Source organism: Typopeltis vanoorti, chromosome 22 (assembly GCF_054136105.1).
Source record: "Typopeltis vanoorti isolate ZY-2024b chromosome 22, IOZ_Tvanoo_1.0, whole genome shotgun sequence".
Taxonomy (NCBI): Eukaryota; Metazoa; Arthropoda; class Arachnida; order Uropygi; family Thelyphonidae; genus Typopeltis; species Typopeltis vanoorti.
The window spans coordinates 59036775-59049667 of record NC_143570.1 but is presented as its reverse complement, the minus strand read 5'-3'; the positions used below and the strand labels follow the sequence as shown (position 1 = coordinate 59049667).

At 37.9% G+C, this 12893-nt stretch overlaps 1 protein-coding gene across 1 annotated transcript in view; it reads left to right on the top strand.

Annotated features, from left to right (window-relative positions):
• Window positions 1-12893, top strand: part of LOC150094441 (adenylate cyclase type 1-like) — a 619545-nt gene that overhangs the window by 478984 nt on the left and 127668 nt on the right. Inside the window, exon 14 of the mRNA XM_090412469.1 lies at window positions 4250-4509. Within this exon, the coding sequence (XP_090268595.1) occupies window positions 4250-4509 (260 nt within the window). The remainder of the gene's footprint in view (window positions 1-4249; window positions 4510-12893) is intronic.

The following is a 12893-nucleotide window of genomic DNA, read 5'->3' as shown; positions in this document are numbered from 1 at the left end:
AAAGAATATAGTGAACAGAGATGGGAGGAGGAATTTTTTTTACATCAAGTTTTACATAATGAGTCTGTTGAATTTATGGAGATCAGTTTATGATGATAATAGTAAATCAATTTACCCATGTTGATCCAAAATGTTATCTTTAAAATACATTCATCGACTGCAGCTTATATTTATGGATATAAATGATATTAATAGATGCTGTTGTATATTGCTGTAAAATATTCTTGAGAAATAATTAAAAGAAACACACGTATTAACCACAGTGAAAATTATTTAATTGTAAATATTTCATCCTAAGTATCTTAGGACATCATCAGTACAGTAGTTTAAAACAAAAATAGGAATAACACACAGTTAGAGCGCATGATTACAATAGAATCTCATTAAACGTGTGTAGCGTGTTACAGAAGTAAAAAAAAAATATTTAACACAATTTTGTATGACAATTTCCCATACTTTAGTAATAGTAAGAACGTCATTGTGGTTTAAGTTTGGTCTGTGTAGTAGGGCTTCAGAACATTCTTTGTATAAGCGTTCATGTTTATATAAATATCTATGTAAAAGTTTAGACATTTCCCAATGGATCCTATGGTTTGAATTTTCAATTCAGTGATAAAGGCCAGATTTCTGCGGTTTATAAAGACGAATGTGGTCTTGATGTTCTGAGATGCGTTTCTGAACAGACCTACCTGTCTGTCCAAAGTAAGACAATTTGCATGAGCATGGAATCTCATAAACGCTAGGCAACATCAAAGGTAAGAGTTTGTCCTTAGGAGAAGGTAACAAGTTGTAAATTTGGTTGATAGGTTTATAAGTAGTGGCAAAATTGTATTTCTTCATAATTTTAGAAAGACGTTCGGAGATGCCTTTGACGTAAGGTATGGGAATCCTATGGACTTCTTCCTGTCTGGTTTGATGTATGGAGAAGTGCCTGATGATTTTTTTAGTTGTTTTAGAATTATATCCATTTAGAATGGCTGTATTTTTGATTACTTCTAATTCCTGGTTTAAAGATTCTTCAGAGGAGCAGAATAATTGTATGTTAGCTTCGACATTGTCTCCCTCTTCACAAACATTCCCCATAAAGAAACAATAGAATTACTAACTCAAAAATTTCCATCTGATATAGTTGAATTGTTCAAGTTTGTTATTGCATCAGGTTACTTCACCTGGAAAGGTCAAATTTACAAGCAAGAAGAAGGAACAGCAATGGGATCTCCTTTATCACCAAACCTAGCAAACTTGTTTCTAGAACACCTTGAGGAAAAAATATTCACTTTTGAACCCAAACCAAAAATTTGGTTAAGATATGTCTACACATATTTGCAGTCTGGGATCATCCTGAACATGAATTACAACTGTTTCTAGATAAAATTAACCTTCTTCATCGTCGCATCAACTTTACGTTAGAAAAAGAATCTCCTTTTTGGATTTACACATCCAAAGAAAAGAAGACGGTTCCATCGTCACGTCTGTCTTTTGCAAGCCTACATTCACAATTCTTCCGCTCATCATCCATCTCAGAAATCTGGTATTATTAAGTCACTAGTTTCCAGAGCACACAAATTCTGCTCCTCTCAAGAATCTTTAAACCAGGAATTAGAAGTAATCAAAAATACAGCCATCCTAAATGGATATAATCCTAAAACAACTCAAAAAATCATCAGTCACTTCTCCACACATCAAACCAGACAGAAAGAAGTCCATAGGATTCCCATACCTTACGTCAAAGGCATCTCCGAACGTCTTTCTAAAATTATGAAGAAATACAATTTTGCCACTACTTACAAACCTATCAACCAAATTGACAACTTGTTACCGTCTCCTCAGGACAAACTCTTACCTTTGATGTTGCCTGGCGTTTATGAGATTCCATGCTCATGCAAATTGTCTTACTTTGGACAGACAGGTAGGTCTGTTCAGAAACGCATCTCGGAACATCAAGACCACATTCATCTTTTTAAACCGCAGAAATCTGGCCTTTCTCAACATGGAATTGAAAATTCAAACCATACAAGAGGAGAGTGTGTTTCAGATACTGAGTACTCTGGATGTCAGTAAAGCTGTGGGACTGGATGGAATTTCACCACGAGTTTTGAGAGAATGTGCTAGGGAATTGACAGTGCCTTTAACGTGGCTTTTCAATGAAAGTCTGGCTTTGGCAAAGGTGCCCAGGGAATGGAAGGAAGGTAAGATAGTGCCATTGCATAAGGGTGGTAACACACTTAAAGTGTGTAATTATAGGCCAGTCTGTGTGTCATCAGTAGTTGTTAAGATCTTGGAGAAAGTAGTGAGGGACCATATACAGCATTGGGCAGATGAGGGTAATGTTATCTGTGAGAATCAACATGGATTTGTGAAAGGACGCTCTTGTTTTAGCAATATGCTAGCCTTTTATAATAAAGTTACAAGAACATTAGATGAGGGAAAGGTATATACTGTAATTTTCTTAGACTTGGTGAAGGCATTTGACAGGGTGCCACATGATAAGCTGATATTTAAGTTGCAGCAAATGGGTCTGGATGTCAGATTGGTCAACTGGATTCAGGATTGGCTGTCTGATAGGTATCAGAGAGTTGTGTATGGTGGAGCAGTTTCCAGGAGGCAGAGGGTTATAAGTGGGGTCGCACAGGGCTCAGTACTAGGACCTATATTGTTTAACCTTTATATCAATGACATAGCCAGTGGATTGCAGGGGGATATTTAGTTGTTTGCGGATGATGCGAAGCTGGGAAGGATTATTAGTAATAGTGCAGATGTGGTAGCCCTGCAAGAGGATTTAAATAAGCTAGATAGATGAGCAAATAAATGGGGGTGTTGTCAGTTTAATGCAGCAAAATGTAAGGTCTTGAGGTTTGGGAAACATCGATGTAATGCTGCATACTCTATGGGAGGAGTTATACCTGAGGAAGTAGGGGAGACAACAGATCTGGGGTTGATTGATAGAAACCTGAAGTTTAGGGGACATATTGCAAAGGTGGTGACGGTAACACAGAGGATTGCTGCTATTATGAGAAGGACACTGACCTGCAGAGATAAGAGGGTTATCATTCCATTGTATAAGTCTCTGATCAGACCACACTTGGACTATTGTTCTCAGATTTGGTCCCCAGGATTTGAAGGGGATAAATTAACTGTGGAAAGGATACAAAGACGGATGACAAAGATGGTTTCAGGACTGTACGAGGATCGGCTGAGAGAATGTGGACTGCAGAGTTTGGTGGATAGAAGGAGAGGTGATATGATTGAGACTTTTAAACTGTTGAGAGGTGGTTACAGGGTTGACATTGGGGAGTTCTTTCGCTTGGTTGAACAGCGGGAAGGAGTGATGACAAGAAGCCATCCCTGGAAGTTATGAAAGGAAACTGTGAGCAAGAGGGTAAGGAGTGGTTTCTTTGTGTGGAGGGTGGTTGAGCCGTGGAATGCATTGCCTGATGGAGTGGTGGGAGCGAGAACGGTCAGCGAGTTTAAAGAGTGGTATGATAGACTTTGTGTTTCTCAGGGAGGGACCTCCCCTCGATGAGTCTTGACAGACTTTATGTCTTAGGAAGGACCTCCCTTGATGAGTCTTTTGACTCCTTGGAGGCCTGAATAATAATAATTATAAGATCCATTGGGAAAAGTCTAAACTTTTACATAGATCTTTATATAAACATGAATGTGTATAAAGTTCTGAAGCCCTACTACACAGACCAAACTTAAACTGCAACAACGTTCTTACTATTCCTAAAGTATGGGGAAATTGTCATACAAAATTATGTTAAAGAATTAAAAAAAAGAATTTTTTTTTTTTTTTTTTTTTACTAATGTAACACCTTACGCATGTTTAATGAGATTCTATTGTAATCATGAGCCCTAACTGTATGTTATTCCTATTATTGTTTTAAACTACTGTACTGATGATGTCCTAAGATACTTAGGATGAAATATTTACAATTAAATAATTTTCACTGTGGTTAATATATGTGTTTCTTTTAATTATGATCGCACCATAGGTTTTGTTATTTAAAAAATTTCTTGATAAATATCATATTCATCATTTAGCTGAATGTGAGCTCTAAATAAATGGCATTTCTGTTGTGATTAGAGTTTCTGTCCTGGTCACTCACAGCATAACTATCAAATAATATTGCTAAGGTAATAAAGAATTTCCTTCTCTCAAAAAACTATTACTTCTCTCCTTATGATGATACTTATTTACTTTTTTTTGCAAGTAATATTATTCTATATTAATTGAAATGTTTTTCAGTTCTCCTGTGTTAGTGAACCACTGTGTGGTCATGCACACATAAATGTCACGCAGTCTCCAATAACCTACAATTACCATTCTTGTTCAGTTCCGCACTACATCTTCATTAGCTGTATCTTAACATTTTTCCCAATTGTTGCCTTTCTTCGATTGCCTATCATCTTGAAAGGAGCCTTACTGATTCCCATGGCTGCAATTTTTGTAGTTGTGATGACTGTAATTCACACACCACTGTTCACCTGTTATGATTTGGCAGTAGGGTAAGTGTCATACATGAATGGTACATATATTTTACATTTGAAAATTCAGATGTTAAAGTTAATTAAGAATTGTAATATTTTTCAAAAAATAATCAGCTGTATAAATATTCAAATCATTGATAATTAACCAGTAGATAATAAAAAAAAAATGTATTAATATCCATCTCAGTGTCAAAACTGTTAACATGTTAGTCTGGGTACAGATATTATGTTCATTCATATAGCTGATTATTTTTTTCAGTAATCATTGTGTCACTTAATTTTGTGGTTTCTAAATAGATTCCAAATAGTGCCCCTTAGTGGGGCATTAAATAATAACTATTATGCAAAATAACATAACTTCTGTTACATTGTAGTTTATTTCCAAAAGGGATGTGTGTGCATGCGTGCACATATTTAGTTAAGAACATTATGATATCAAAGCAAGAAAGGAAGAGGGGAGAATTTTATACAGTGATTCAACTATAAGAGTGCTTAATGAGAGACAAAATTGTGCTTCCTGTGTGCAAAGATTAATGATTTTAGCAAGGCTATTAGGATGCAAAAAAGCAATGTTAAGAAGTAAATTGTTTTGGCAGGTATGTGAATGATTTGAAGGAAGACAAGTATTGTATGAAAAGGACATGAAAGAGTTATTGAAAGTAGTAAAAGAGAAAAATGAGAAAGCAAAGATAGTGAGTCTGTTGCCACAGTATGATAGAGATGAGTTGATGAGGAAGTCCCTATTTGCAGATGATTTGATGTCTGGATTGTACAGGAGGAATGATGTGGAGTTGGTAGATGTGTAAAGTGAGTTTGATAGATGAAAGGACTAATATAAGTTGGATGGTGTACACTTGAATGGTTCTATTGTTAGAAATTAAAAAAAAGTGAATGGAGTGAGGTTGGAGATGTGAAATCTGGGAAACCAAAACTGTTAGGGGAGGGCAGAGAGAGAATAAGCAGGTAAGTGAGTGAGAAGAAGCAAAAAATGCTTAAGATAGTACTGTAGGTCACAAATCAGAATGGGATAGTTAATATAAACCATAAGGGCAGTTGGCAGCTCAGTTGCACTGCACTTTACGTATACTAATGTCAGAAGCATTCTGAACAAGGGGGAGGAGTTTATGGTGCTTGTCAGATAGAATGTGGGGAGCATAGTATTTTCTGAGAGGATACAGAGATAAGAATCGGGGGTATTGCTGATAGTAACTGAACTGCATCTAAAAGAGTAGAACTTCAGTAAAGAAGTCAGCAAAAGTAGTGCATTTGATGTCATTTGTACAAGATGCAGGTCAACAAGACATAATATATGGTTTGTTGCTTCTGTAAAATAAGACAGCATATGATGGAAGGTACCAGGGATTTGAGTGTTAGATTGTGTAACTGCATCAGAGGATTTTTCTGTAACCAAGATATTGCCACTAATCGGTAAGAGTGAGCATGTGGTCTTGACCTGGGAGGTGGCTAAATGTGGTAGTTTCAGTTAAGAAAGGGTACATGCAAAATTACAGAGCTGGTAAATATGACAAACTCAGGATACTGCTTGGGACAGTGTCGTGATATAAGGTCTCAATTGGATGTTTATAGTACATGAGAAATGGTAAAGAGAAATTTGAAGGAAATAGTAGTAGATGGCATACATACCTAGAGAAGATGATAAATCAAGTGGTAGTTTAAATGGATAAGTAGCAGGAGCTACAAAAAATATATATATAAAATAATAAAATAATATGGAGAGAATTTCAAGAGAAAGGTGATCAGCAAGCATATGAGCAGTACAAGGAAAGCAAAATCAGAATAAGAGGAACTTAGTTGTGCAAGCCAAATGTAATTTCAAAGTGTTCTTTGTAATTACCTTTGGCATTGGCGATCTGGATAAGAGGATGAATGATGGAGAGATATCAGGTAGGAGTTTATTCAGTGGTAGAGTCCAGTATGGACAAAGGCATATGGTTAGAAATTTGCCCCAGGACTCTGTAATTGGGCTATATCTATTCAGTTTGTATATTAATGACATGAAATGATCTGAAGAGAAATATTCATTTGCAAGATGATTTAAACAGGCTCACAGTATTGACAAAGGAGAAAGACTTTTAGTTAATGTGGAAAAGTGTAAGGTTATCCATTCATTATTATCAACAGCCCTCCATGAAGTCAAGAGACTCATCATGGGAGGTCCCACTCTCACATGCACAGCTCATTGTATCTAGACTTAAATGTATTCATTGTCCCTGCATTCATCACACTCACAGGCAGTGCATTCCAATCACCCACCACTCTCCATGCAAAAAATCTACTCCTCACCCACACCACCTTATACAGCTTCCAGGAATGGCCTCTCATTCTCACCCTGTCTCCAGATATAATATGAAAATCTCATCCATACTAATCTGGTAATTACTCTTTTATTATTCATTGGTCATTGGTTCAGAGGACATATGCATAAGTAAGGTGTCCTCGTTACTCCAATTGGTGAGAGCGATCATGTGGTATTGACTTGGGAGGGTTGCAAAATTTGTGGATTTCTCTCTTAAAAAGGAGTATATACGGAACTACAGGTTAGGTAATTATAAAAAGCTTCGGAGTGAGCTTGCAGCAGCCCTATGGCAGAACATATTGCAGGGGAAAGATGTTAGCAGTACATGGGATAAAATCAGCAGGTATTTGAGGAAGGCAATATCAGATTGTATCCCCATGGTCGGGAAGACAAACAAGATAGGCGTTGGGTGGAGGAGTAGTAGTATCAAGCTTGATCTGCAAAGAAAGAAAATGTTATGGAGAATTTACAAGGAGAAAGGCGATCAGTACACCCATTAGCAGTACAAGGCTCAAGCTAGGAAGGTTATCAGCATAGTAAGAAAAGCTAAATCAGATTATGAGAAGACCTTAGCCAAGGAGATGAAGGGTAATCCCAAAGAGTTCTTCCATTATGTGTCAAGTAAAAGGAAGAATGACTTCAGAAGGATAACCTTAGTGGGTGCTGATGGTATCGAGGTGACCAATTCAGATGTAATATTAGAGTTACTGAGTGATCACTTTTCAAAAGGCTATCACCCAAGTGAGAATATCTCTGTACCTGCAGCAATAACTAATGTGAGAATTGAAGTTAAGAAATCAGAGGTACTTAGTATATTGCAAAATTTAAATGCAGACACTGCTATAGGTTTAGATGGAATATTAGCTCTGGTGTTGGGCGAATGTGCAAAGGAATTGTCAATGCCTCTTACTTGGTTATTTAATTTAAGTTTGAACTCTGGTATGGTCCCTAGGGAGTGGAATGAAGGCAAAGTAGTTCCTTTGCATAAAGGTGGCGCTAAAATTGCGGTAGTTAATTACAGGCCAATCACCATCTCGGGAGTGGTGGTAAAAGTATTGGAAAAGTTGGTTAAAGACAAAATTCAAGAATGGGTGGATCAGGATATGATACTCTATAGGGACCAACATGGTTTTGTTAAAGGTCGATCCTGCCTTAGCAATTTATCAGCTTTTCATAATAGAATGACATCTGAGTTGGACAAGGGGAATGGCTACACAGTAATATTTCTGGATTTTGCTAAGGCTTTTGACAGAATATCCCATGGAATACTGTTGCACAAATTGGAGCAGATGGGGATGGATAGGAGAATGGCTCAGGGAGAGATACCAGAAGGTGATTTATGGAGGAGCAGAGTCCAGGATGAGGCAGGTGACCAAGTGGTGTGCCTCAGGACTCTGTGCTTGGGCCATTGTTGTTTAATTTGTACATAAATGATATAGGAAATGGCTTCAAGGGAGATATTCAGTTGTTTGTTAATGATGCAAAGTTGGGTAGCTCAATAAAAAATCAAGCTGATGTTGAGAGTTTGCAGGATGATTTAAATAAGCTGGTAAAATAGGCAAAAGGAAATGGATGTCAGTTCAATGTGGAAAAGTGAAGTTATGCATTTTGGGATTAAAAAATTACCAGCTGTGTACTACATTGATGGAATAGTACTCCAAGAGATTGATGAGGCTAGGGACTTGGCGATTAATGTTGGTAGATAGGGAGATGAAGTTCAGAGGACACATTGCTAAGGTGTCCAAGATTGCACATAGGATTACTTGGTTATTGAGGAACACACTAACATCCAGAGATAAAGAGGTTATTATTTCCCTTTATAAAGCATTGATACTTCCACATTTGGATTACTGTGCTCAGGTCTGGTCACCTGGATTCCTTGGAGATGAGGAGGTTGTAAAAAGGGTTCAGAGGAAAGTGATGTAAAAAATGCTCCCTACATTAATAGATTGAGAGCTTGTGGATTGCAGAGGTTCGTTGATAGGCGGAGAAGAGGGGAGATGATAGATGATAGAAACATTTAAATTACTAAGAGGTTTTAATAAGATTGATGCAGGGAAATGTTTAGCTGTGTGATTGTGATGGAAGAACAAGAGGTCATCCCTGGAAATTAAGGAAAGGTGTGGTTAACAAGGGTGTGAGAAACTAGGTTTTTTGCCTGGAGGATGGTGAATGAGTGGAATACATTGCCTGACTCAGTTGCGAGTTCTTCGTCTGTAAATGAATTCAGGAACAGATATGATAGATATTGTTTTGATAGTTTGGATCTCCTGCAATGAGTCTGCTGACTCCATGGAGATACCTGTAATAATAATAATAATTACCCTAATGTCTCCCTTCTTTCTTCTCCACTGTAATTTGCATTCTCTCAATCTGACCTCATATTCTACCATTGACTAAGTTGCTTCCCAAACTTAGTCAGTGGACCCTCTCCAACATCTCATCATCCTTTTGAAAACCTGGTGACCAAATCTGTGCAAAGTAATCCATATGTTACCTGATCAAAGTCTTGTACGATGGAATCAAATCATCCTTACTTCTGCATGTCAGTGTTCTCTGCATCATTCCCGTTATTCGCTGTGTCATCCTCACAATTTTAGCAAAATGTTCACCAAATTTCAAGTCTATCCACTACAACCCCCAAATCCTTCTCCTCCTCCAAAATATCCTCAGTATTCCATTTTTGCTTCCAAAATTTTTAACCATTACACTTTGGAACATTAAACTGACATCCCCATACACTCGCCCATTTGGACTGTCTTGCAAAGCAACATCTGCTCTACTTCTCATAACTCTCCCCAACTTTGCATCATCTGCAAACAAGTGTATATCACCATTTAAGCCCTTTACAGTGTCATTTATATACAAATTAAACAACAGTAGCCCCAACATTGGCTGTCATACCTATCAGAAAGCCAATCTTCAATCCAGTGCACTAATCTACTGTCCAACCCCATCTGTTCCAATTTAACTACTAGTTTTTCATGTGGTAAACTATCAAAAGCCTTTGCAAAATCTAAATATACAACTGCATATACATTCCCCCCCTTGTCCAATGTATTCATCACCTAATTATAATAAGTAAGCAGTTTGCTAAAATATGATCTTCCTTTAGCACACCCATGTTGCCCATTGAAGAGAATTCTGCTGTCCATCCAGTTCTGAATCCTTGCATCATTAGCTTCTTCAATACCTTGACCACAACTTCAGACAAGCAGATGGGCCTATAATTTGGAAGCCTAGTCTTATCACCTCCTTTATGAAGCAGAACAATCTCTTTCCATTCCTTTGGGATCTGGGCTAATCTATGACTCATGTTGAAAATGTACATTAAAAGTGTTAACTCCCTCGAACATTCCATCAAGACATGGTGATATACCATCAAGTTTACTCAATTCCTCATATACCTTCTGCTCACTCACCATCAGTGGTTCTTCCCCTGTTCTCACTACTCTCAAGTTCTGTATTATGTTACAATCACAAGGATAGAATACTTGAATGAACTGCTTATTTGACACTTCTACAATATCTTCCTCCTCAGTGTTTATCATTCTCCCATCATCATCATTCACCAACATCGTACTCTCATAATCATCCTTCCTTTTACATATTGAGATGGAAAGATTACAGCTTTGTATGTACTACATTGATAGAACTGTACTCAAGTTGTAGCTAGAGATTTGGGAGTGTCAATAGGGAGTTAAAGTTTACAGGGTAAATATTGCAACTGTGGCTAAAATAGCTCATTGGATTACCTGATTATTAAGAACACTAACAAGCAGACATAAGATAGTATACCTATTGATGACTATTAAATTATTTACGGAATTTACAACATATACTGGAATATGGGGTGTTGCTACAGACCCAGGAGCACAGAGGATGGGGAACAGGAGATGTTTAGACAGCTAAGTTTGGTTAATGCAAGAAGAATAATTGTTATGGAAGATTTTAACTACAGTAGTATAAACTGGAGAGAGGAAGATGCATGTAGCAATAGGGGAATGGAATTTCTAGAATTCTTGAGGGACAAATGTCTTAGGCAACATGTAACAGAGGGAACAAGAGGTTCAAGAGTTTTGGATTTGGTTATACCATCAGAAGAGTTGATAATAACTGAGTTGATGTCTCTCCCACCAGTTGGAGAGAGTGACCATATGGTTTTAACTTGGAAAATGAATAGACATGCAGGAGTATCAAAGAGACGGGGACTTATGTGGAATTATAAAGCAGGTGATTATAATAGTCTTAGACGTCAACTTTGGCAAGTTTCATGGAGGGAGGAATTGGAAGGCCGGGATATCATTAGTGCATGGGAAATTGTGAAAGAATATTTGTTAGCAACAATGGTAAGTTGTATACCACGATTGAACAAGAGGACACAATTTGGAGTAAAGTAGATGACAAACAATATTAAACAGGAATTGCATATGTGAAAAAGAGGCTATGGAAGAGATATAAGGAGACAGGTGAAGAGAAGATGCATGAAGAATATAAGACACAGGCCAGAAGAGTGACTAGTGTGGTAAAGAAAGTGAAACTGGAATATGAGAGGAGATTGGCCCTAAGATCCAAAGAAAATCCTAGGGAATTTTTTAGCTATGTGGCCAGTAGGAGGAGAAATGACTGTGGAAGAATGATATTTTGGATAAAAATGGGAATAGAGTAACTGATGCAGACAACATAGTGGAATTATTCAATGAACACTTTATTGGAGTATTTCATCCTAGAGGAGTCAGTTTTAATGCTAGAGGGATAGGGCAGGTTCGAGGTACAGGAGGAGAGTGTGTTTCAGATACTGAGTACTCTGGATGTCAGTAAAGCTTTGGGACTGGATGGTATTTCACCACGAGTTTTGAGAGAATGTGCTATGGAACTGACAGTGCCTTTAACCTGGCTTTTCAATGAAAGTCTGGCTTCGGCAAAGGTGGCCAGGGAATGGAAGGAAGGTAAGATAGTGCCATTGCATAAGGGTGGTAACAGACTGGAAGTGTCTAATTATAAGCCAATCTGTGTGTCATCAGTAGTTGTTAAGATTTGGAGAAAGTAGTGAGGGACCGTATACAGCATTGGGCAGATGAGGATAATGTTATCTGTGAGAGTCAACATGGATTTGTGAAAGGGTGCTCTTGTTTTAGTGATATGCTAGCCTTTTATAATAAAATTACAAGAACATTAGATGAGGGAAAGGCATATACTGCAATTTTCTTAGACTTAGCGAAGGCATTTGACAGGGTGCCACATGATAAACTGATATTTAAGTTGCAGCAAATGGGTCTGGATGTCAGATTGGTCAACTGGATTCAGGATTGGCCATCCGATAGGTATCAGAGAGTTGTATATGGTGGAGCAGTTTCAAGGAGGCAGAGGGTTACAAGTGGGGTCCCACAGGGCTCAGTACTAGGACCTATATTGTTTAACCTTTATATCAATGACATTGCCAGTGGATTGCAAGGGGATATTCAGTTGTTTGCGGATGATGCGAAGCTGGGAAGGATTATTAGTAATAGTGCAGATGTGGTATCCCTGCAAGAGGATTTAAATAAGCTACATAGATGGGCAAATGAATGGGGGTGTCAGTTTAATGCAGCAAAATATAAGGTCTTGCGGTTTGGGAAACATCGATGGGATGCTGCATACTCTATGGGAGAAGTTATACTGGAGGAAGTAGGGGAGACAAGAGATCTGGGGGTTGATGATTGATAGAAACCTGAAGTTTAGGGGACATATTGCAAAGGTGGTGAAGGTAACACAGAGGATTGCTGCTATTATGAGAAGGACACTGACCTGCAGAGATAAGAGGGTTATCATTCCGTTGTATAAGTCTCTGATCAGACCACACTTGGATTATTGTTCTCAGATTTGGTCCCCAGGATTTGAAGGGGATAAATTAACTGTGGAAAGGATACAAAGACGGATGACAAAGATGGTTTCAGGACTGTACAAGGATAGTTATGAGGATCGTCTGAGGGAATGTGGACTGCAGAGTTTGGTGGATAGAAGAAGGAGAGGTGATATGATTGAGACTTTTAAACTGTTGAGAGGTGGTTACAGGGTTCACACTGGGGAGTTCTTTCGCTTGGTT